The following is a 25,811-nucleotide window of genomic DNA, read 5'->3' on the forward strand; positions in this document are numbered from 1 at the left end:
ATCAGCTTAGAAAGCTCCACTGTGTGATTTGACGGAAGAAATAGAAGCTGCAAAACTGTAGGACTAGTAGCAATTTGAAGAAATAGAAACTCAAAGCTCTGTAACTTTACAGGCCGTGGTCATTCATACCAAATTTGGAATTGATCTGATTAAAACGCTAGGACTAGTAGCAATTTGAAGAAAAAGTTGACAGACGCACGAATGAATGGGCGACTACGGCTGACCCCCTAACCCATCAGCTCCGTTGACCTTCGGTCACAGCAGCGCTAAAAACTAGGCTATGATATTATCCAAGATGGCCGACAGTGAATGACTTAGTACCTGACCAATGCATTCACATCTTGTTCTTTGTTTTGAGGGTAACTGCAGAAATACTGCCTATAACGCACAGATAACAGTTTAATAGATTACTTGTTATGGTTTTATAGTTATACAGTAGACTCCGCATACCTCGGAGTCATACACCTCGGAATATTGCTTAGCTCAGAACAAATCTGAAATATTTTTCTTAATGCAATTATTTCTCAAATGAAAATCTCCGAGTAGCTCGGAGTTGCATACGTCGGATTATCGCATACCTCAGAATGATTTTTTTATAAATTGAGTCCTAAAATCGTGTACCTCGGAAATTCTGAACATCGTCCCGACAATATTTTTTCAAAAACGCATCCCTAGCCTACCGCATTGCATCATTTTTCGTTAAAGGGGCTGTTGCAAGAATGCATATAATCAGCTGATGATCGTAAGAATTGGAAGCGTACCAGTCGTGCTAGTTCTCGGCTGTCTTTAATACGAATAGCCAATTGAATGGATGTAGGCGGAGCTATAGACTTGTCACTGCACATCAAACCCACATGTTTTTAAATTCTCTCAACTGGGAAGGAGGGGCTTTACTTGGTGTACTACAGTACGATGTTTCGATTGAAAAGATGACAAGTCAAATCTCTCAGGGGAGGGGATATGAGGTTTTGATTGAAATAACAATAAAAGCCTGTCGGATATGGTACATTATTCAACATAGATTAGTATAAGAAGGATAATTTGAGCCCAAGTGTCAGCACCTCGGAAATCGCATACCTCAGAAAAAATTTTGCAGTCCCAAGAATTCCGAGGTAAGCGGAGTCTACTGTAGACAGACAGCCATATTTGATAACATCATGACCTTGTTTGATCACATGGTACACCATCCCATTTCACATTCTCATATGAAAAATAAAGCACTAGGGAGTGTTCACAAATTACGTACCTCAAAATCTCCCGTTTTTCTAACCCCCTTGTACCACCTTTGTACCAAATTCACTGACCCCCCTCTTATATTGATGCAAAGAACACAGATCAAAACAAAATATAAATACCTGATTCCAATGATGTACCAACAAGTGCGTGAAAGATCGATACTGGTACCAGAAACAAACTCCTGGTACCTCTACATTTTGTTATACCAAGCACACAGAACAAAAGTCTGATATGAAATAAATGACACAACACAAGAATTAAGCAAGTATCAATCTTGGTATGTACCAAGATTGATTAATACCCCCTCCCTTAAAGTAAGTACCTTTTTTGCTGACCCCCTCTCCCATGTACCACTTAATACCAAAATTCAGAAATCCCTCCCAATTAAGGTATGTAATTTATGAATGCTCCCCTACATGGAATATTATATCAGTTGGTAGACAGAAATATACATTTTCAGAATCCAAGATGGCCACCAATTGTGGTATGTCAAGTGTTCACAAGAAGCCTGAGTGGCGAAGCAGGCTAGAAAATTAAATAATTTTCTGATAACTCATGAACACTCCACAATAGATGGTTGAGGTTAGATATACTCGGTCAGAGTCCTAAAAGTTAAGTCAAGAATCTGAAAGCGTTAAAGAGTAACACGGTCCTGAATAATTCGAGGTCTCAATAGGACAGTACCAGTTGCCATCCCTTGTTCAAGTGTTCAGTACTTTGCTTTTATGGAAAGAAAATTAAAATCTTCTAACTTAACCTACAGGCACTGATGTCCCCGTGGTGGCAGATAATATATGGAAAAAATTAAATTGTCTCACAACAAAAGGTTTGGTTTTCCATGGCTTGTATGAACCCTGATTTGATATAATCACGCCTACTGGCCTGATTTTAATCATGTGTTCCGAAATCTCTTACGATTCATCTTTATCAGTTTCTGCATCAGATGCAGCATCTTCAGATTCATCTAAACTTTCATCATCGTCCTCACGATCTGATGTGTTACTTGTATTTACAGAATTCGTCGAAGATGAATTTGAATTTTGAATTTTTGGTTTATAATCAGTTATTATAACGGTCACATTGTTTACGGTTACTGCCATATGCTGAGCACTTGTGCGGTCTATATTTTTCAAACGAGGTGACCTGTATGAAAGATAAAATACATGTACAATGAAGCTGGTCATCTATCTGTAACAAGTTCCTAATATTTCAAACAAAAAGAGAAAAGTTATGTCAATTTGATTACCGGTAAGTTATTTGAAACTTGTTCATATTATATAGGACTATGCATAAAATAATAGCTAAGCTTGGTACTAAGTATCCTCGGCATTACATACAAGCGTTTTGCCGAAGTCAAATTTGGCCTGACCAAAAAAGTCAGACCAGGCCCCCCAAGAAAAGTTGTGTTACTAATTAAAACATGTGAATTGAGATTCCGCAAGTGATTCACTTGCGCGCGGTGAATCCCCCGACCATTTCCAAGACCATTTACCTGTATTCTTTGTTAAAACTACAGTTTAAACTACAGAATTGAATGACGTGAAATTTTGCTATTGTTTCTTTTAAACATAAACTTATGATAATAGTCTGGAGTTATGTTTTGAATGAAATTGAACAAAATTTGGCTTAGGCTACTCTTTATTCTATAATACTTTTATGAAATAACTGTTATAACTCGAAAGTTTCTTCTTTACAAACATAAACATGAAATGAAATTCTTAATATGGACTTTCCTAAATTCATATGATGGTGTATGTTTAGTTTAATCCAGTATAAAAATTAACTGTCAGTATATATACTCAAGAGTCTGAGCATAAATAATTCATAAGGATTTCATCATAGACCTACTCCTTATTCTAAAGATTTAGAATACTGAACTGTCAATCAATATGACCTACGGTATATGTAACTCTGCATGCAGCCCCCTTTCCCCCACTTGGCACTGTAATAAAGTTTCTCATAATGTACACACGGAATTCTTCTCAGCTGTTCTCGATCCTGTTTCTAGTGGAATCTTTACCACAGTTAGACAATCTATTTTGATAAATAGAACAATTTCCAAAATTCACTGTCCTTCCTATAAAATTCATTGCCTTTCACGGCTGTGAATCATTTTTCAATTCACTGCTTTCACAGTCCGCGACGAAACCTGGCAGTGGAATAATTTGCAGTTTCCAAGAAAACTTTATCTAGGCCACACGCAAGGCGTGCTTTTCATATACATGCACAGATCAATACACCTCATAGCTGTGAGTATACTTTATGCGCTAGCTTGCTGCTAAGTATTTTCAGGTCACAAGAAATTACAATTAATTACAAATTCTATCAAACAGAAAACAAAGGACTCATATTCTGCTGATGAAATGTCAAACTTGTACGCGCCAGCTAGCAGCGTGTTACAGTATCAATAGTAGTCTATACTTTAGTAGTGTGAGCATGTGTGTGTTTGTGTGTGTTCGCTAACACTTCAATGTCAATCAAAACAATCACCAGGTATTAAAATGAAACCATACCTATGGCGTATATGTGAAATAATCATATCCTCACCAGCAATGAGCATTTGGAATTGGCCAATGAAACATTCGCCATTTTGGCTTTCCCATATTTATTTTGGTAGCGCCGGAATTCCCCCGTATATCCCAAAAAGAGCCAATCACATTCGCTCGTAGAGACAGCACCCCCCCCCCCCCATCGAGGTCATTGCAATTTTATACGCAAGAGCCAAGAATTTTCCCGCCCAAAACATTTTTCGTAGAACTCTAACAAAGTTGACCTAGTCATCGACGGAGGTTCGCCATGTCTTCAATCGCATCGGTTATACGTCGTTTAAGAGAACCAATGAAACAAGTGTTTACACAAAAAAACGTACCGCGATTTTAAATAATTGGCTCAATGCCATCTTCAATATCGCTAACAAAGGTAAACCAAAAAGTAACTCGAAGAAGCCGTAAATTAGTCATTTATCCTTGAGTCCGTGCGTATAGTTCACATACAACCCGGGGTGGCGCTATTTGTGATGCCAACTATGACAATCAATGCAAGCACGTGTGAGCACTAGAACGTGAAGCCTATGTATAATCAATAGAATAAACATCATATGTTCACTGCATTCACAGACCTACAGCGCTACTCACTTATATATCATTATCGTGTCATATACAACGGTAGCAACTGTATACGATGGTAAGAGTTTATTAATTCAAATCACTCCCAAAACGATAAAATATCGCATGAAATGCCTAGTGAAATGACTGGAAGCGACGAGCGTTTGTCAGAGATGACGTCAGAAATGCACACCTTCTAACATAAACAATTACAGTGAGCACGTGCTGAAATTGCCGATTTAAAAGTCGTATTTCTCAGTAATGGCTGAACCAAAATTCAAACCAGTTGCATATTTGATATTTGTGAATACATGACATTTGAAAATGACTTAAACATAATATTCTATGTTGACAGCATTTGCTCTTTAAAGTTATAATGTCTACATCAGAATATATTAGACCAGTTGCATTTGTGTTTTAGAGGAGAATATTGAATAGTTACCGGGACTGTAATATGCTAGAATGAAATCAAATGTTTGTCTGGGGTTAAATTAGTACTTAAGTGTTCATATATCAATTTTATATTTGATTATTAACCCTTTTATAGACACCGTTTACGGATGTCAAGGAGCCGTGTTTGAAACTGGTGCATTTCATATTTTATGAAGGGTTTCCAGTGGTAAGGCCTGGGTAAAAAAAATTACTAAGAAGGACTTTTTCAGCAAATTTCAGACCCAAAAGGAAGGACTTTTGGACTCAGAAAGAAGTTCTTTCCAGTGAAATGAGGGCCCATAAGGGCACATTTTGGCAATGCCTTCACTGGGATATTAGTCATTTAGACCAGTCATACATTTCAGGGTGATTCCATAATACTTTCCTGTAGGCTATATTCAATCTTACTGACAATTGAATTAACAGGCCTGAGTAATAAAATGTTTCAACAGTCGAATTCGCGACAAAATTCACGACAGAATTTGCAAATTTGGAAGGACTATTTTATCAAAAGGAAGGACTTAGCGTCAATAAGATGGACAAAAATGATGTTTGTCCAAACTTTTTCCAAAAGTAGGACAAAGAAGGACTTAGAAGGACCGCTGGAAACCCTGAGTCGATTTATTTGTATTTCTTTAGGTATTTCTATAATGTATTCAACGCTCTGTAGTATGATTGTACTGTGTTTGAAGCATATCAAATCCTGCAATTCATCATTTTGTTAAGCAACATTTTGCATGCTAATGAACAGCACTGTATTCAAACCTGTGAATTCTTGGCTAGGTATCGGTCTGGTTCTTTCTATACGTACTTGTACGGTACAGTAATTGTAAATATTCATATCAATTTGAATTTGCTGAATTTCTAACTAAATGTTGGCCTTTTTGAATGCGAATTGTTAGTCTAAATTTTGTAGAAATTGTAGCAAACTTCACTCAGTCATTTTGTCGTTGTTCTGTCGTAAATAAATGAGCGTATTGGAGCTATGCATAATCATTGTCGTCGTTTGTTTTTGAGAATTAAGAAAACCACCTACATGGCTTTTACCAAAATTTATGTATTTTTGCTATTAAATTAAAAAACATAAACTAAACATACGGTTTCCTTTGAACAGACTTTCTTTAAATTTTAAAAAGACTCATTTTTATGTTTTTCACTAGAGCAAACTTAAACAAACCTAAAAGTTAAGTCAAGAATCTGAAAGCGTTAAAGAGTAACACGGTCCTGAATAATTCGAGGTCTCAATAGGACAGTACCAGTTGCCATCCCTTGTTCAAGTGTTCAGTACTTTGCTTTTATGGAAAGAAAATTAAAATCTTCTAACTTAACCTACAGGCACTGATGTCCCCGTGGTGGCAGATAATATATGGAAAAAATCAAATTGTCTCACAACAAAAGGTTTGGTTTTCCATGGCTTGTATGAACCCTGATTTGATATAATCACGCCTACTGGCCTGATTTTAATCATGTGTTCCGAAATCTCTTACGATTCATCTTTATCAGTTTCTGCATCAGATGCAGCATCTTCAGATTCATCTAAACTTTCATCATCGTCCTCACGATCTGATGTGTTACTTGTATTTACAGAATTCGTCGAAGATGAATTTGAATTTTGAATTTTTGGTTTATAATCAGTTATTATAACGGTCACATTGTTTACGGTTACTGCCATATGCTGAGCACTTGTGCGGTCTATATTTTTCAAACGAGGTGACCTGTATGAAAGATAAAATACATGTACAATGAAGCTGGTCATCTATCTGTAACAAGTTCCTAATATTTCAAACAAAAAGAGAAAAGTTATGTCAATTTGATTACCGGTAAGTTATTTGAAACTTGTTCATATTATATAGGACTATGCATAAAATAATAGCTAAGCTTGGTACTAAGTATCCTCGGCATTACATACAAGCGTTTTGCCGAAGTCAAATTTGGCCTGACCAAAAAAGTCAGACCAGGCCCCCCAAGAAAAGTTGTGTTACTAATTAAAACATGTGAATTGAGATTCCGCAAGTGATTCACTTGCGCGCGGTGAATCCCCCGACCATTTCCAAGACCATTTACCTGTATTCTTTGTTAAAACTACAGTTTAAACTACAGAATTGAATGACGTGAAATTTTGCTATTGTTTCTTTTAAACATAAACTTATGATAATAGTCTGGAGTTATGTTTTGAATGAAATTGAACAAAATTTGGCTTAGGCTACTCTTTATTCTATAATACTTTTATGAAATAACTGTTATAACTCGAAAGTTTCTTCTTTACAAACATAAACATGAAATGAAATTCTTAATATGGACTTTCCTAAATTCATATGATGGTGTATGTTTAGTTTAATCCAGTATAAAAATTAACTGTCAGTATATATACTCAAGAGTCTGAGCATAAATAATTCATAAGGATTTCATCATAGACCTACTCCTTATTCTAAAGATTTAGAATACTGAACTGTCAATCAATATGACCTACGGTATATGTAACTCTGCATGCAGCCCCCTTTCCCCCACTTGGCACTGTAATAAAGTTTCTCATAATGTACACACGGAATTCTTCTCAGCTGTTCTCGATCCTGTTTCTAGTGGAATCTTTACCACAGTTAGACAATCTATTTTGATAAATAGAACAATTTCCAAAATTCACTGTCCTTCCTATAAAATTCATTGCCTTTCACGGCTGTGAATCATTTTTCAATTCACTGCTTTCACAGTCCGCGACGAAACCTGGCAGTGGAATAATTTGCAGTTTCCAAGAAAACTTTATCTAGGCCACACGCAAGGCGTGCTTTTCATATACATGCACAGATCAATACACCTCATAGCTGTGAGTATACTTTATGCGCTAGCTTGCTGCTAAGTATTTTCAGGTCACAAGAAATTACAATTAATTACAAATTCTATCAAACAGAAAACAAAGGACTCATATTCTGCTGATGAAATGTCAAACTTGTACGCGCCAGCTAGCAGCGTGTTACAGTATCAATAGTAGTCTATACTTTAGTAGTGTGAGCATGTGTGTGTTTGTGTGTGTTCGCTAACACTTCAATGTCAATCAAAACAATCACCAGGTATTAAAATGAAACCATACCTATGGCGTATATGTGAAATAATCATATCCTCACCAGCAATGAGCATTTGGAATTGGCCAATGAAACATTCGCCATTTTGGCTTTCCCATATTTATTTTGGTAGCGCCGGAATTCCCCCGTATATCCCAAAAAGAGCCAATCACATTCGCTCGTAGAGACAGCACCCCCCCCCCCCCATCGAGGTCATTGCAATTTTATACGCAAGAGCCAAGAATTTTCCCGCCCAAAACATTTTTCGTAGAACTCTAACAAAGTTGACCTAGTCATCGACGGAGGTTCGCCATGTCTTCAATCGCATCGGTTATACGTCGTTTAAGAGAACCAATGAAACAAGTGTTTACACAAAAAAACGTACCGCGATTTTAAATAATTGGCTCAATGCCATCTTCAATATCACTAACAAAGGTAAACCAAAAAGTAACTCGAAGAAGCCGTAAATTAGTCATTTATCCTTGAGTCCGTGCGTATAGTTCACATACAACCCGGGGTGGCGCTATTTGTGATGCCAACTATGACAATCAATGCAAGCACGTGTGAGCACTAGAACGTGAAGCCTATGTATAATCAATAGAATAAACATCATATGTTCACTGCATTCACAGACCTACAGCGCTACTCACTTATATATCATTATCGTGTCATATACAACGGTAGCAACTGTATACGATGGTAAGAGTTTATTAATTCAAATCACTCCCAAAACGATAAAATATCGCATGAAATGCCTAGTGAAATGACTGGAAGCGACGAGCGTTTGTCAGAGATGACGTCAGAAATGCACACCTTCTAACATAAACAATTACAGTGAGCACGTGCTGAAATTGCCGATTTAAAAGTCGTATTTCTCAGTAATGGCTGAACCAAAATTCAAACCAGTTGCATATTTGATATTTGTGAATACATGACATTTGAAAATGACTTAAACATAATATTCTATGTTGACAGCATTTGCTCTTTAAAGTTATAATGTCTACATCAGAATATATTAGACCAGTTGCATTTGTGTTTTAGAGGAGAATATTGAATAGTTACCGGGACTGTAATATGCTAGAATGAAATCAAATGTTTGTCTGGGGTTAAATTAGTACTTAAGTGTTCATATATCAATTTTATATTTGATTATTAACCCTTTTATAGACACCGTTTACGGATGTCAAGGAGCCGTGTTTGAAACTGGTGCATTTCATATTTTATGAAGGGTTTCCAGTGGTAAGGCCTGGGTAAAAAAAATTACTAAGAAGGACTTTTTCAGCAAATTTCAGACCCAAAAGGAAGGACTTTTGGACTCAGAAAGAAGTTCTTTCCAGTGAAATGAGGGCCCATAAGGGCACATTTTGGCAATGCCTTCACTGGGATATTAGTCATTTAGACCAGTCATACATTTCAGGGTGATTCCATAATACTTTCCTGTAGGCTATATTCAATCTTACTGACAATTGAATTAACAGGCCTGAGTAATAAAATGTTTCAACAGTCGAATTCGCGACAAAATTCACGACAGAATTTGCAAATTTGGAAGGACTATTTTATCAAAAGGAAGGACTTAGCGTCAATAAGATGGACAAAAATGATGTTTGTCCAAACTTTTTCCAAAAGTAGGACAAAGAAGGACTTAGAAGGACCGCTGGAAACCCTGAGTCGATTTATTTGTATTTCTTTAGGTATTTCTATAATGTATTCAACGCTCTGTAGTATGATTGTACTGTGTTTGAAGCATATCAAATCCTGCAATTCATCATTTTGTTAAGCAACATTTTGCATGCTAATGAACAGCACTGTATTCAAACCTGTGAATTCTTGGCTAGGTATCGGTCTGGTTCTTTCTATACGTACTTGTACGGTACAGTAATTGTAAATATTCATATCAATTTGAATTTGCTGAATTTCTAACTAAATGTTGGCCTTTTTGAATGCGAATTGTTAGTCTAAATTTTGTAGAAATTGTAGCAAACTTCACTCAGTCATTTTGTCGTTGTTCTGTCGTAAATAAATGAGCGTATTGGAGCTATGCATAATCATTGTCGTCGTTTGTTTTTGAGAATTAAGAAAACCACCTACATGGCTTTTACCAAAATTTATGTATTTTTGCTATTAAATTAAAAAACATAAACTAAACATACGGTTTCCTTTGAACAGACTTTCTTTAAATTTTAAAAAGACTCATTTTTATGTTTTTCACTAGAGCAAACTTAAACAAACTTCGCTTATAAATATTGACAATCCTACAGTTCAGGTTATAGAAACCTCATAGAATTTTTAGGTCTACAAATTAATGACTAACTATCTTGGAAATTGCATTTTAATCTTTTATCCATGAAGTTAACCCGTTTCATAGGTATCATCAGCAAATGCATTTATTTTTGACCCAAAGAAACGTTATTGCAGATATATCATTCATTTAAATATTGCCACTAATCATATTTTAACATCATTTGGGGTAATACAGCTTCCATTGATCGTCTGGTTAAATTACAAAAGAAAGCGATTCCTATAATTTTAAGTAGATAACTTAGCCCATACCTCTCCCTTATTCAAAGCTAAAAAAATCTTAACATTAAATGACAAATTTTTGGCAAGGTTGAGAGTTTATATATCTTTATATGAATAACAAACTACCTGATATCTTCAAAAATTACTTCCCTCCATTTGTGAATATGCAATGTTCTCGATCTGGTAGCAACAGAAACATTCGATATGAACAGTTTAACGTATTGGAACTCAAGAATTTCACTATGTAGTGTCAATTACTCCTCAAACAGTTTTTATGCACATATGAAAAAAGTGTCAGGGCAGATTTGGGCGGCTTGAGGATAAATAGGCTTGAGTCCTAATGGGTTATATGGACCATAATAAAATCTTCTATGAAAGTAAATGGACCCAAAATTTGGAATAGTTAATCACTTCATTTAAAAACCCTGCCATCCATTAAAATCTTCAAACCAATTTCAACGGACAACCATTTTTACATTGACCGCTTGAGGCTGCCGATAAAATACACGCCGGCCCTACACAGATCATAGATAGCTTTGTCATTCCACCAGCATCCCCATGTCAGGGTCTTACATTTATATCGGACTTCCAATCGTGTATACCTCCGCCATTTTGACCGAATAATCCGATTTACTCATCATTTCTATTTATACCTGCCGCTTCTGATAAAATTATACATCCATTATTATTACAATACGTCTTCTAATGATATTCAATGCAATATAATATTTAGACGTTCAAAAAGAGGTCATTATATAATCACAGGAAGACATTCTACATCTTTGCCAATAATATTTTGCAAAATAGCTTGTATGTGTACACATAGACCTGTGACGTTTTGCACATCGATTAACCGTCGTGAGTTGTAAAATGACGCTGAATGGTTAACATTGTTTAGGTTTCATAATGGTAACGTTTTATAAGGCATCAAAAAAGTATGAGTGTTCCTAGGTTATCATTTCAGAGACTAAACTTTCTACCTTATACTTTAACATTCTTTCGACACCAATAAATATCATGTAGTTATTATGTTTTCTCAGTTCTTTGTAAATCTTGCTTGTTATTATATCATAATAGGCGCCCTCATGATTATCATCATTATGATGACCATGAATTTGTCAATAAAGTCAAAGTTAAAAGCAAGCTGAACCAAAGAATGCAAAAATAGGCCAATGTTCAATGATCTTTTTTAACTTAGAGAAATATCAAATTTTTAAAATATGAAATGTCACCCTCTTGACAAAAGTGTGATTAATGAAATGAAGATGTGAATTAATTTCATCGCTTAAAGAACGTGAATAAAGGTTTTTTATTTTGCATTTAGACCTATTTAAGTGTGCTACTTTTTTATTGATTTTAGGTGACTTTCGAGTCATATTAGTAGCTACGTCATTTAAGCTAAAAATCAAAATTAGATTGAAGATAAATGAATATGAGTCCATTTGAGACAATTACCAGCACAGTTCTTTCTTGGATACTAGGGGCCAGTTGAGCAACTGATCCTGCAGATTATTGCGTTATTTCTGAAGCATTTAATTTTCCAGCAAAATTGTTATTTTCTTTTTAGCTCAATGCCAGTTTGGTTTTGATGGAAAATTGGAAACTCTTTGAAAAGCATTCATGTGCAAAACTAAATTACAGTCATATCATGAAGACAGCCTGATAATTGATTGAAAACCATGTAAAAATTGCCAATTAAATTGCTTCACGAATTAATTAGGAAAAAATACTTTTGGGACGCATTGTACACTGGTCGTATTTTTACCAAGTGATATGGTTGTAATTCTAACTGAACTTACCTGAGTCTGCTACTGTGTGACGATGAACCTGATGCTGAATTGGACAACTCTTTCCTTTCTTTTTTGCTCAGTTTTTCTTTTTTCGGAGGTGGTGGTGGTGCGTATTGTTGGGCTACCTGGGCAACCAAATGTGGATTTAATCTTGGTTTTCTAGAATTAAACAAAACTGTCATATAAATTTGTGCCCATCCTTTAAGTGAAAGAAATCCTCCGGTCCGCATTTTATAAATACCCCAGATCAAATGATGTCGTACTGGGAATACCATTTTTCCATTCATTGCAGTATTACTCAGATAAGGTAATAGCGTTGATCGCAGATCATTGCGTTTTTATTTTTTGTTTTAAATTAAAACGAAATAGAAACATGTATCAAACTAGTAACTACCGTGATTCAACGCATTTTGTGTACACGCATCAAATGCACACACAAATCAATAACAGCTCCCTTCTTTTCGAGTGCAAATTTCAGTATTTGGATGATTTACAAGCTTAAAATATATTGTTTCATTAATAACGCCTAATAGATGCGATTTGAAAGATTTCAACTAAACGCAAGTGAAAACGAAGTTGAGATTCTTCTAGGCTGTACTGAATATCGGCAACTTGGAGCTGGCCGTTATCAGCCAAGGGCGTACAGGCTAGGTAACGAGGGGTCCAGGGATACCATGCCCACTTCGTGTAATGCTTAAAATCTGACGATTTCAATATTCAATCAACACCCCTAGTGAACAACAGCAACTTATCACAATCTTAGACCTTGTAATGAGCTTGAATTTTGCAATTGATTATGACTAGGCATAGGCCTATGAGCACGAATGTGAACATGGAAATTTCATGTTATTCTGCTATTTACACCCCTGGGGAACATTCAGGAAGCAAAGGCCTTGAAACTCACCATAATCAGATTCAGAGGGTATGTCATAAGCAACAAAAATTTAGCAATTGATTGTGGTTATAAAATATGCATGCACCAATATAAATAGAACAAGAAACTTGGGATCCAGGAACACCATTCCCACTTGGAAAGTGGTCTGAAATGCTCGACAATCTGACAACTTCTAAACTCAATATACAGAAACCAATGACTTTGAAACCGACTACAAGATCCCCAAGGGGCACTATTGCCAGCCTGTGAGATTTCATAAAATGGCAAATGATGCATTCTGTGGGTTATGTCAAAATACACTCTCAGTTCAGAGTCAATACCTGTAATTCAGGCAGTGCAATCATGTTAATTTACGCAGTACAATCATGTTTTTATTTAAGTAGCATAGACAGGGAGCTGACAGGAACAAATAATCCCTCAAATAAATCTTTTACCTTGGGGAGCGTTCATAAATTACGTACCTCTATTGGGGGAGGGGGTTACTGGATTTTGGCACAAAGTAGTACATGGGGGAGGGGGTCAGCAAAAAAGGTACGTACTTTGAGGGAGGGGGTATTAATCAATCTTGGTACGTACTTTTTGCACCCAAACCCAAATGAAAATAGCCGATAATGGTGTTTTATCGGCTTTTACTATCGGGTATATAAAATCAATAAACAACAATACTTGCTTAATTCTTTAGTAGTGTCATTTATTGCATATTGGACTTTCGTTCTATGTGTGCTTGGTATAAATAAGGGGGGTCATCTGTGCCATGGCACGTACCTAAGACTAGAAGGGTCAGTGAATTTGGTACAAAGGTGGTACAAGGGGGAGGGGGTCAGAAAAACGGGAGATTTTTAGGTACGTAATTTGTGAACGCTCCCTTGGTCGTATTGATTTGAATGCGGAATAGAATTGAATTCTGAAATTTGCTCAGTAAAACAAAATACCATTGGATTTGATGTTTTATTTGTTCAATTTGTCAGATTTGAAAAGATTTGTTCAGAAAATAACAGAATTATGACTGTGAAACTGTAGATGTTGAGATTCTATCACGAAGCTGCGCCAAGCGAGTATACGTGTTGCGTAGATTCTCATGTGATGGACTAGACTTCTCCGATAAAATCGTCAAAAAGAGCTACGAAACCAATTCAAAATATAGTTTTGATCATCTCAAAAAAAAATAAAACACTTGGAACCTTCTACAATTTGGAGTTTGCAAGAGTAGGGGATCTCTGTTTAAATGTAGTTCTAGGATGAATACAAGTCACCCAAATTTCAGTGCATTTTGCCTTTGAGATAGGTGACCCAACACTAGCGCCACTAACGGCAGTGGCTAACATTAAAATCATCTGAATAGAAGTATTAAGTAAAATTGAATTGGATTTTATATTTTTTTGCAGAATAAAATTTGATTGAATTTGCAGTTCGAGCACATGGCTTATTAGCTCATCAAGGTCATCCATGCGAAAAAATCAATTTTCCCGGACTTTGCATGATTGTCAATGATATTTTCAGTAGTGCAAGTAAAAATATTCCTCCCTAAGACCAAATCAACTAAAGATTTCACAGAAACCGATCTTGAAATAAGATAAGTAATAGGCTGGCCTCATATCTCATGAGCTATGTCATCGAGTGTGGTGAAAAAAATATGCAAAGATCCCAATAAAAATGGATATACAAAGTGATTCAACTTCAATTTTACTTACACTCAAACCCATCAAGTATCAGAGAGACAACACACAATTCACAAATTTAATTACACAGTAGAAAAGTTACAAATTCAAGAACACAATATACTTTTTTATATCAACAAACAGAAATAACAAGAGTAAATATAGCTGCAAAGCAGCGATAACGGGTTTTCTAAGCTGCAACTGCATTCGTACTATCGTAGAACATTGGCTAGATATTGTTTCTTCGCACGATCATATGGGGAGACACCATATTGAATCCGTCGAATAACACAGACTTAATATGTGATACTGTGAAAATAATAGAAACGGGAAAAACTTGTTAATTCTAAATATCATTTAAAATTCAATTATCATGTCAAATTACTTCCAAATACTCAATTCTTGACTCAAATTATCTTCTAGGTATTGAGTTAGAGGCTGTTTTGCACTGTAAATACATAAATTCATGTCTGATTCTATGTAAAATAATCACTTGTCTACTGTTTACTAATATTTTTCACAATGTTTAAAATCATTATTTGGATTTAAGTTTGAATTGTCTTAGATCATCCTTGCTTACCCGGGATTGATTGCCTCCTGCCGAAGCTCATGCCTAAACAAAGCCTGGCCGCAGACCGTTTATTAGTCTATTATTACACTTCCAAAGATTCCTTTTGTAGACAGTTTGCCACCAAGCCGCCACCAGCCTATGTATTAAGCCAATCAGATGCCTTGTTTTTCACCAGCAAGTTCATTCTATCAATACCAAACATCCGATTCACTAGATAATTGGCTATTAAGAGGCAACCTGTCCACCAAAGAAACCTTAGATGGAAGTAATACACCAGTAAATGTCTGAGGGCAGGGGTTTGTCTTGGTGTGAGCTTCGGCAGGAAGCAATTAAACCCCTGCAAGCGAGGATGCTTTAAGTTACGGTACTCAAGTTAGCAAAAAGATGTAACAATGATAGCATAATTTGGCTATCATATTTGAATCTAAATGTATTTTATTAGTCTAATTTGAGCAAGAACAGAATTCCTGGTGGGGTAGGTGCTCAAAAGCAGTCATGTTATTGTTGGGAATCGACAGATTTGATTAAGATGGCATCTCCGTGAAATAACTAATCCGAACTAGTTATAGCGTTAACTATGCAGGAGGGAAGGCCTATGAGTGACAAGTCAGTCCGACGAGTCACGAAATGGGAACTTCAATTCAATGAAATTGATGTCCGCTGGTTTTAACTATCATAAAATCAATAATCATAAACGGCACCATCACTTACTATCGCTGCTGCTACAGTCAGTCTTAATCGATGCAGTAGGTAGGTATTTTCAACTAACTTTAGGCTTTTTTAATATTGGCGACAAGATCACACCGACGCTGAAATTTTCTGATGCTAAATAGTATGACCACCGATGTGGCACACACGCCCTAATGGACCAGACCAATTCAATTCAAAATAAAACTATGGGCCCAGGGACACTATGCCCACTTGAAAAGTGATTTCAAATGCAGGGATGAAAACAGAGGCGTTTAAAAAACGCGGAAAAATTTGAAATAAAAGTATTAGACGCTATCTATTGCTGGCCAAGCCAGCAGTCGCCAGCACCGAAGGTGCGAAGTCCCTAAAGGGGGGTTTGGAGGACCTTCTCGGAGAAAATTTTGAAATTTCAAGGAGTTTTTGGCGCACATGAGGCCCATTTTCCTATGACAAAATAAGACTGCTGCCACGCGGTTGATCATTCGTTGTTTATGTCTTCAGTACATAAAAAGGATGGCTCCAACAATATGCAAATCACTAGAACATGTTCATACTTAAATGAACTTGTCAATAAATAGTAGAGTCCCAAGAGGAGCCCCTATCTATAATCTTCCAATCTATCACTCAAGCCAAGCGTATTGTGCCTGAATCAAAACAATGACTACTTTTATTGAGCACGTAGGCTATGCTTTGTTGGATGAATTGAAGCGCGCGACCGCAGATTCCAAAGAAAGATTTCCTGCCCAGTGCTATTGCATGTTTATATATTATTGATCTGCACAGTGGTTCTAGCCAACAGCGGTGTTTTGCAATGATCTTGCAAAAAAAGATTTCAGAGATCGTTATAAGATGCTTTTACGGTCTGTTCTTTAAGTATGCTACGATCTAACTAACAACTTTTCCCCAAGACCCTTAACCCCCCCCCCCCCCACCCCTATAATTTTCTCAATAGATCTATATCGATCAAAAGAATGATAACAAGAAAATTAATTTTAGAAAATTATTTGACGCCTGCGAAAAAAATGTAGAATTTCTGGGCTAAGCTAATGTGGAATTGCAAATTTGAAATCGAAGTTTTAAGAAATTTAGGGAATGATGAGATTTGGCGATTGGGTAGATGATACAGGTCTTCGACTCTAGTAGTGGTTTAAATTTTTTTATAGAAAATTCTCAATAATTGATCGCGAACTTGCGACCGACTTCATTTACTTATGCCTCTAAGCTGGTCTGCAACTTCATTGCCTCCATGTTTGAAGAAAGAGCTCTTCTGATATCTGCTTCATCATGACTTCGAGCATATCGTGTGGCCTAGCCAGCTGGCCCGGGCCACGGGTTTGGCTGTCACTCGATATCCTAGAGTCTTGAGTCTGGGTGGGTTGAAGTAGACATTGTCATTTAAAATAACATGCTTATGTTGTTCTGTATGAATTACCCGTGTGTCATGTATGTTGTATTAATTTATTTTAAAATTTGTATTTATTGAATTTGGGAATTTTATCCCGGAATTTCAATGTAATAAGGATCAATAAAGAATTGAATTGAATTGTCACCTAATACACATGCCATCAGAGGACGCGGAGCCGTATATGACAGCTATGCTATTATAAATTGCTAATCTCACGAAACCTGCATACTCCTAATATCAAACATATTTTCTAAAACGTTTGAATATTGAAATTATATGTTTACACATTTTCATATTGACCGCTTGTAGCCGCTGATGAAATTCACGCCGGCCCTACACACATCGTAGATAGCTTCGTCATTCCACCGGCATGCCCACGTCAGGGTCTGACTTTTATATCAGACTTCCATATCGTGTATACATCCGCCATTTAACCGAATAATCCGATTTACTTATCATTTCTATTTATGCCTGCCGCTTCTGATATAATCATACATCCTTTACTATTACAATACGTCTTCTAATGATATTCAATGCAATATAACATTTCGACGTTCAAATATAGGTCATTATATAATCACAGGAAGCCATTCTACATCTATGTCAATAATATTTTGCCAGATAGCTTGTTTGTGTACACATAGACCTGTGACGTTTTGCACATCGATTTACGGCTGTCGTTTGTAAAATGACGCTGAATGGTTAACATTGTTTAGGTTTCATAATGGTAACGTTTTATAAGGCGTCAAAAAATTGACTATATGCAAAATCCAATGACCTTCAAACTTCCTACAATCATAGAACCTGTAATGGGCTACAATCTTGCAATGGATAACGGTAACAAAGTATGCCTACCGGTAGGTACCAACATAATAAGTAATTTCTAAGTTATTCTACTCTTCAACACCCCCAGGTGACCATATAGAATAACTAATGACCTTGAAACTCACCACAATCATAGAACATGTCATGAATTACAACTTTGCAATTGATTGTGGTAACGGTTAGTTCAATGGCGGACAACTTGATGGTCGAGTGTTGATCGAGTTCCATTAAAACTCTTAACATTCTGGACATTTTTGCATCCTGATAGGACTGAAAATATATACGATAAGTCTGCAATTTTATATCAATTCTGCTGATGTGAAAATTTGAACATAGAACGTGTCAGCAGTTACAATTTTGTAATTGATTGTGGTAACAAAATATGCCTAGTTACCAATATGATATGGAAATACTATGTTATTCTACTATTTAATGCTCCCTGGTGATCATATGCAAAGCCCAATGACCTTGAAACTCACCACAATTATAGAACATGTCATAAGCTACAACTTTCCAATTGATTGTGGTAACAAAATATGCATAGGTACGAATATAACATAGAAATACTAAGTTATTGCATTGTTCAATGCCCCCTGGTGGCCATATGCAAAAACCAATGACCTTGAAACTCACCACGATTACAGACCATGTCATGAGCTACAACTTTCCAATTGATTGCAGTAGCAAAATATGCATAGGTACGAATATAATATAGAAATACTAAGTTATTGTATTGTTCAACGCCCCCTGGTGGCCTGGCCATATACAAAAACCAATGACTTTGAAACTCACCACGATCATAGACGATGTCATGAGCTACAACTTTCCAATTGATTGTGGTAACAAAATTTGCTTATGTATCAATAGGCCTATAATGTGGAAAACCTTTTTTTCACCTACGAATGAGTACTGATGACACCCCAAGATAGCCGCCAATTGCGTCATAATTGCCTGATCAAATAAACCTGTCTCGGGTATAAGAGATCCCTTTCCAAAGAATACCCATCACAAATTGCAATGAAAAATGGCAAACCATTAGGAAGCTACAGGACTCAGAATTCTGGCCAAAATTGACATTTTTGGGCACAAAAAAGCTCACAGGACAGCCATCTTGAGTCCGATCAACCCAATTTTTCTCATGCTGATGGGCCCTTGGGGGATACAAATATATACAAACGATCAAGGTAATTGATAAACGCGTCTTCAAAATTTCCATCGAAAACTTCGAAAATGTGTAAAAAGTGCTGATTTTGGCGAACAACAATGGCTGCCAGTCGGCCATCTTGAATCTGACAGGGCCAGTCTTTGAGCTGAAAATGTGTCTAGGTAGATACATGTATAAACCAAATATCAAGACATTACCTTGAATCACCCAGGGGGCGTTGAATATTTCAATACCTTAGTATTTTTCATAATAAAAAATACTAAGTTATTGAAATATCCAACGCCCCCTGGTGGCCATATACAACAACCAATGGCCTTAAAACTCACCAAAATCATAGAATACGTTATGAGCCACAACTTTCCAATGGATTGTGGTAAGAAAATATGCTTAGGTATCGATATAATGCGGAAAAACTTTTTCCCACTTACGAATGAGTACTGATGGTATAGATAGTCTCAGGTATGAAACATCCCTTTCCAAAGAATACCCATCATAAATTGCAATGAAAAATGGCAAACCAGTAGGAAGCTACAGGACTCAGAATTCGGACCAAAATTGACATTTTTGGGCACTAAAAAGGTCATAGGACGGCCATCTTTAGTCCGAATGACCCAATTTTTCTATGCTGATGGACACTTGGGGGATTCAAATATATTCGTAAGAACAAGGTTATCAATCAAAGCATCATCAAAATTGCCCTCGAAAACTTCAATAAAGGACCATGGGTCCAGTAGGATCAACTGAGTTAGACATTTTAGTTTTGAATACAAAAATCGATTTGTTCTTGGATTTGCAATAACGAACAGCTGATAAAGATAAAATCATGGTGCACTTTGTAGCAAGCATGTTCAACTTTGATGATATACATGCCATGGTAATGGGTTTTTAGGTCAAAATTTTGAGGTCAAAATGCTTCAAAATATCAGAATGTGAAATTACTTCCGGGTTTAGATTATCGAGTATCAGCAGTTGACGTTCGTTAAGGACTATGGCGAGGCGCACTGCGAGGCGCTTGTACATAGAAACAATTTCTAAATGCGAGATAGGTCGGGCTGTCAACTAGTCGCCTATGGCAGTTCCCCAGTGTCGAATACAGTTGCCTATGACAAGTTAAGGGTAACCAGAAAGAAACTTTCCATGATGGGTTTCTGTGTAATTGTTTCTGTTTCATTCACCGAACTCGCTGTCAACAAGGTATATTTCTAAAAGGAAATATACTGCGACAGGTGGTTTTGCAAAGTCATTAAAAATCAAGATCCTATTGTATCTAAGGATACAATTATTCCGATTTTGGAGAGAGAGAAGTCATAAAGAATGAATAAATTAATGAAGATTACAAAATCGGAAGTAACAAACGAACAGTTTAAAAGCGGAAGCACCCGTCGCGATAAAATGAAGATTTAAATATTACAAAATCATTATGAAAAACGAAATGAAAAGAAACAAATGCTACCGTTGATAGTATTCACGTACAAATTGTAGAATGAGAATAGAAAATTTAATCGAATACAAGTTCCGAGAAGAGCAAAGAGATTTAGACAATCAATTCGGCGGCTTGAAATAAAGAAACTGCTTAAAAAATGAATAAACTCGAATGCAAGATCTTTGCTTTCGAATAATTTGTTAATTACAAGGGTAGACCTAAGGTTCATAAAAATCTATATTTTTGAATTTTGAAATCAGGGGATCTAAAAATAGTATTCATCATTACGGGACGTCGATTCAGAAATTAATTTTTCAGGGAAGAGCCGATCAGCCTTCCAGAAAGGGAATGCGCATCATCCGTGAGTGTCGCAAAAAATTATCTCATTGCTAATTAAAGTTGAAAAATAACGTGTACGTTGTTTTCTGAATACTAAAAGATTCTTGATTTTATTTGTGTTCTGTCTACTTAATTGCGGAAATCCGATGTATTTGCAGTACTGGGAACAATAGAGTAACAATTAAGTATATTTGATGAGTATCAATAAAGTATATTTGAACTTGAATTTGAGCCCACTAGGTGGTGGTATTGGAAGACACCAGGTGGTTCGATCAACTTAATATGCTCCAGCGCCGTGGCGCTGTCGCAAAAAGGCGATTCTCGATATAAATAGTAATGGGTTTTCCCCGCGGGATACCCGCTTTGGGAAAGGCACCTGAATCGATGCTACGAGTTCGAATCCCAAAATTTAGACGTAATTTATTATTCTTTGAAATAAATTCTTAGAATTTCTATTTATGATAGGATGTGCAGGTTTTGATTTGGTAATGATGTTAATAAAAGTTAACCTCTTAAGGTATTGTTTTCTATCTATTATTTGTGACGGATTAGTTTCGATGCTTCTCACAACCCGCCCCACCACGTGTCACTTATTCACGGACACGCGGATTGTATCATTTGTAATAGGCTACCACATGAAAGAGTCCATGGCCTACCGTAGAATAGTAGGGCCTACCGATCACGCTATGTGCGATGAAAGTAGTGTTTGAATAAAACAAATTTTTAATGAAATAAACATTATTTATCATAATTAATCAATAGATCAGGTGCCGCCTAAATAATTGTTTGTTTCGTGAAATTTGTACAAAACTTTGCGACTTCGTCATGTCTTGTGACCCTGAAAATACTAGAAGAATCATCGGTAAGCTTATAAAACGGCGAGGTCAACATAGTAACAACAACTTCGGGGATTGAAAAAAAAAACTCGAAAGAATTATTTCTTATACTGATGAGTTATACTGATGGGGAGTAGCGACCGTCATTGACACCGGTTATTTATCCATTCACCATCAAATGTGACGAGCCCAATAAATGATTGCGCATAGATTCGGCCTCTCAGCATTTAGCACAGCAGTTCCGAGAAGTGTTAAGACCGATCAGCGCGCGCGCTATCTAAAACCGGTGCTAGTACGATCAATATCTACAGGTATATACGTGGTCAGTATTACACAGCGAGTACCAGTATGTTGATCGAGCGTCGTCGTAGCAACGCGCTATACAGCGGCTTGAACTAGCGAGTAACGTTAATTATCTTTTAACCAAATTAGAGCACTTATAACCATCGGAATCAAATATAAACCAAGCTGCACCATCTACATCAAGTAGAGAATACCTGTGTGAAATTACAGAATTATCGGTCCACACAAACAGCTTAAATCGTGTCATAAAGAAACAGCCACAGACGGACAGACAGACAGACAGACAGACATGACGACGATGCCATAGATGGGTTCGTCTGACGACGAAACCCATCAAAAAGCGAAATCTTTGACATGCAGACATTACATACTGCTACACTATTATCTGTAGTTCACAATATCCAATCTTTGTAATCCAAGGTTCTTACAGATCTGAAAATCCAAAAAATTCCCTGATAATTCCCTGATCCTTGACCCAAAATTCCATGATCATCAGCAGCAAAAACGAGGTACCAAAAATTCAAATTTACTGATTGAATTTTAAGGATCCTCAATGGGGGCTGTTTGTTACTCATCACCAGGCCTGTACACTAAGTTTTTAAAGGGGTTCTACTCAGAAAAAAAGAATAGCAATGTCACCAAAAAGGCTACCAACATGGCGCTGGCAGGATGGATGACAAATCTTCTCCCCCAGAAAATTTTGAAAATGTACTGTTTTTTGGTGCATTTTCCAAGCAATAAATTAAGTCTTGATGCAAATTGCTTTGAATCAAAAAATTTAATGTGCTTCTAGATATTTTCATGGACTCCTTAGCCAGAAATCTTTTTAGTCAGCTTTTGTGCCCTATGCCGTTTTTTGAATGCATTTCAATTGATTTTGGTTATGAAAACTACCCCAACCGGCTAATTGCTACTACCAATTACGCCATATTTCTAAAATATGATCATGGAATTTATTCAGAACTCAGGGACTTTATCATAGAGGTATAACTAAGATCCCTATGTCTTGCCCAAAAAACTATTGTAATGTAAACTAATTAAAGGCTATATGAACTACTATCAGCCATTACATTGTAATTTGATGTTCTCATAATTAAGATTAGGCCTATAATTGTACCATAACAATAGAACATTCAAGAGCACAGTGTAATGTTTATTCTGTGATTGCAGCTTTGTGGTGACAAACTATGCTGTAGGCCTAATGCAATTCACAACTTAGAATTAGAAAAGGAGCTATCTGAAAACAGAGCTCCAGAAAAATTCCCTGACTTTTCCCTGATTTTAAAGGAAAGAGTCAGAATTCCCTGATTTTCACTGAAGGGAAAAATAATTCTGAAATTCCCTGATTTCCCTGCTCCGTAAGAACCCTGGTTATCATTATGAACCTACCACATTCATCATTAAATTCATAAGACAGAAAGCTGCTGGCATGTAGATAACATGAATGAATTCACAGAAATGATTTTCTAAAGGCTGGCTTGTACCGACGAGCGACTTGATGTCTATCGACACAACTGGGTTTATCGCCGATTATAGCCGAATCAGCGGCCTATGCTCCTAAATCCGTTCGACATAAGCCAGTTTGTGATGGCAACCTGACATCTACCGACTCGTCACAAGCAATATGGCTAGTTGCCCATGTTCAACACCGGCCTACGGTTGGCTGACAGTTGCTTTCGACTGACATAGGCAAAGGAATTCTAGCCAATCAGAGACCGAATATTCATAGTACAAACTTTAACCGCTAGTTAGGCCTATAGCATCATTAGTATCATGTCAGAAACATTCAAATTCAAGTAGTTTCAAACATAAACAAACAGCATAGCAGTATTCTGAATACCAATCCTTGTTAGGCTAAGGGTTCCCTACGTCTGACGCTAAACTGGCAATGTTCAATTTCAAGAAATTTCACAAAATGGAGGATTTTCTCTCTAAAATTCAACTAGACTAAAGGAGTTTATTTGCCAATCCATCTAACTGGTACTGAACTGGAATAATATCAGATATTCAGTTGTTGTCCGAGATTTTTGGCATTCTGTTAAGACCTAAATGAGGTATGTACCTCAAAAAGTAAGTGAAATATCCCAGAAAAGCAGGTGTAGACGCTGTTTTGGGAACGACGGATGGGTACTAAAGTCTATCTATTTTTGATTGTCCACGATCTTTTTGGGATATTTTGCTTACTTTTTGGTGTGCATACCTCAAATAGGTCTTAATCGAATCAGTAGGGTTGCGCAGTTATAAATTATCATTTTTATGACCATTTCGTACAGAGTTGAAGGATTGATGAATATTCTCGAAAATTGAGCTATAAATCGGCAAGAAAGACCGCCATTTTGTTCTAGTTTGTTTACTTCATTATGCAAATGAGCAGTGTGTACCATATGATCTGGGTAAGTTTATTCTTCATGGGGAGAGTACATTGCTTGCACGTGTTTCACGACGCGAGCACGGCCGCAATGGTTCCGCTATCATAGGCCTAAATCATTTCCGAACTGTTTTGTTTTAACAGCTTGGATAAAGCCATGTTTATCTACCAAAACAGCTTTCTAGGGTAATATCTTGAGTCGTTGATTGGTCTATTGGCGACAAGGAGCTCCTTCATCCCCCATGATATAATTGACGCATCCTCGCCTCATTGCGCATTGTGTGCAATGGCTAAATATGCATTAAGAAATAAACAAATACGAACAAAGCGGAGGTCTTTCTCCCCGATTTTCGAGAGTATTCATCAATCCTTCAAAAGTGTAAAATGGATGTAAAAACGATGATTTAGGCCTATCTGGACTCTGCTGATTCGATTAAGACCTCAATTTGATGTATGCGCACCGAGAATTAAAGGAAATATCCCAAAAAGATTGTGGACAATAGAAAATAAATAGACTTTAGACTAGCCAATGGGCAAACTCCTGTGCATTTACCTACCTAGTTGATGTTCCTTTTCTAACATCACACATTTCACATTTAAATGCTTCTACCGGATTCTGAAACGTACAAACGCTGCAATCCCATTTTCCTTCATCGTGTTTTTTATTTCGTTTTGTTCTTTAAAAAAGGAATTTAAAACGGAGTGACTTAACAATTCGACACTAAACCTAAACGTACCAATATATATTTCTTGATTGAATTTGGATTGGAAGTGGATAATCATTTTGGTTTATACCTGCTTGATCCTCTTTTTTCCTCCATAACCTCATCAAAATCAGCCCACAGATAAAACCTGCCGATTTTAAAGATTATCTTCGTACAACACTGTACCCCGTGAATATACGTATTTGTAACAATAATCGTGAAAACTTTATACAAAGGCCGAGAATCTACATTTTCATGGATCGATCGTGTCGCTGCCTATCGGTTAGTGGGGGCACTGAATTAATTGACATTGGCGGTCCTGATTCCACGGGATGGCATTCCCGTGTGGGTAGTAGGCCTACCAATCGGAAATACGTTTTGGTGTGAGAAAAAAACTTGTGGATCGGGAAGTACAGTCATCTTTCTTCATTTATTTGAATAAAGGGATATCTCAAGCGGTCAAGTAAAAAATTTCCCCGCGTATATTCTTT

The 25,811-nt window shown here is 36.6% G+C and overlaps 1 protein-coding gene across 1 annotated transcript; it reads right to left on the reverse strand.

Moving 5' to 3' along the window:
- Positions 1-5,989: 5,989 nt before the first annotated feature.
- On the reverse strand, positions 5,990-25,591 carry LOC141901393 (YY1-associated factor 2-like). The gene is made up of 4 exons (XM_074788601.1): positions 25,412-25,591; positions 25,174-25,293; positions 12,148-12,297; positions 5,990-6,487 (listed from the first exon to the last, which is right to left on the reverse strand). The coding sequence occupies exons 1-4, from the start codon at positions 25,435-25,437 to the stop codon at positions 6,256-6,258; spliced, it is 528 nt and encodes a 175-aa protein (XP_074644702.1). The 5' UTR covers positions 25,438-25,591; the 3' UTR covers positions 5,990-6,255.
- Positions 25,592-25,811: the final 220 nt, after the last annotated feature.

Source organism: Tubulanus polymorphus, chromosome 3 (genome assembly GCF_964204645.1).
Source record: "Tubulanus polymorphus chromosome 3, tnTubPoly1.2, whole genome shotgun sequence".
Classification (NCBI taxonomy): domain Eukaryota; kingdom Metazoa; phylum Nemertea; class Palaeonemertea; order Tubulaniformes; family Tubulanidae; genus Tubulanus; species Tubulanus polymorphus.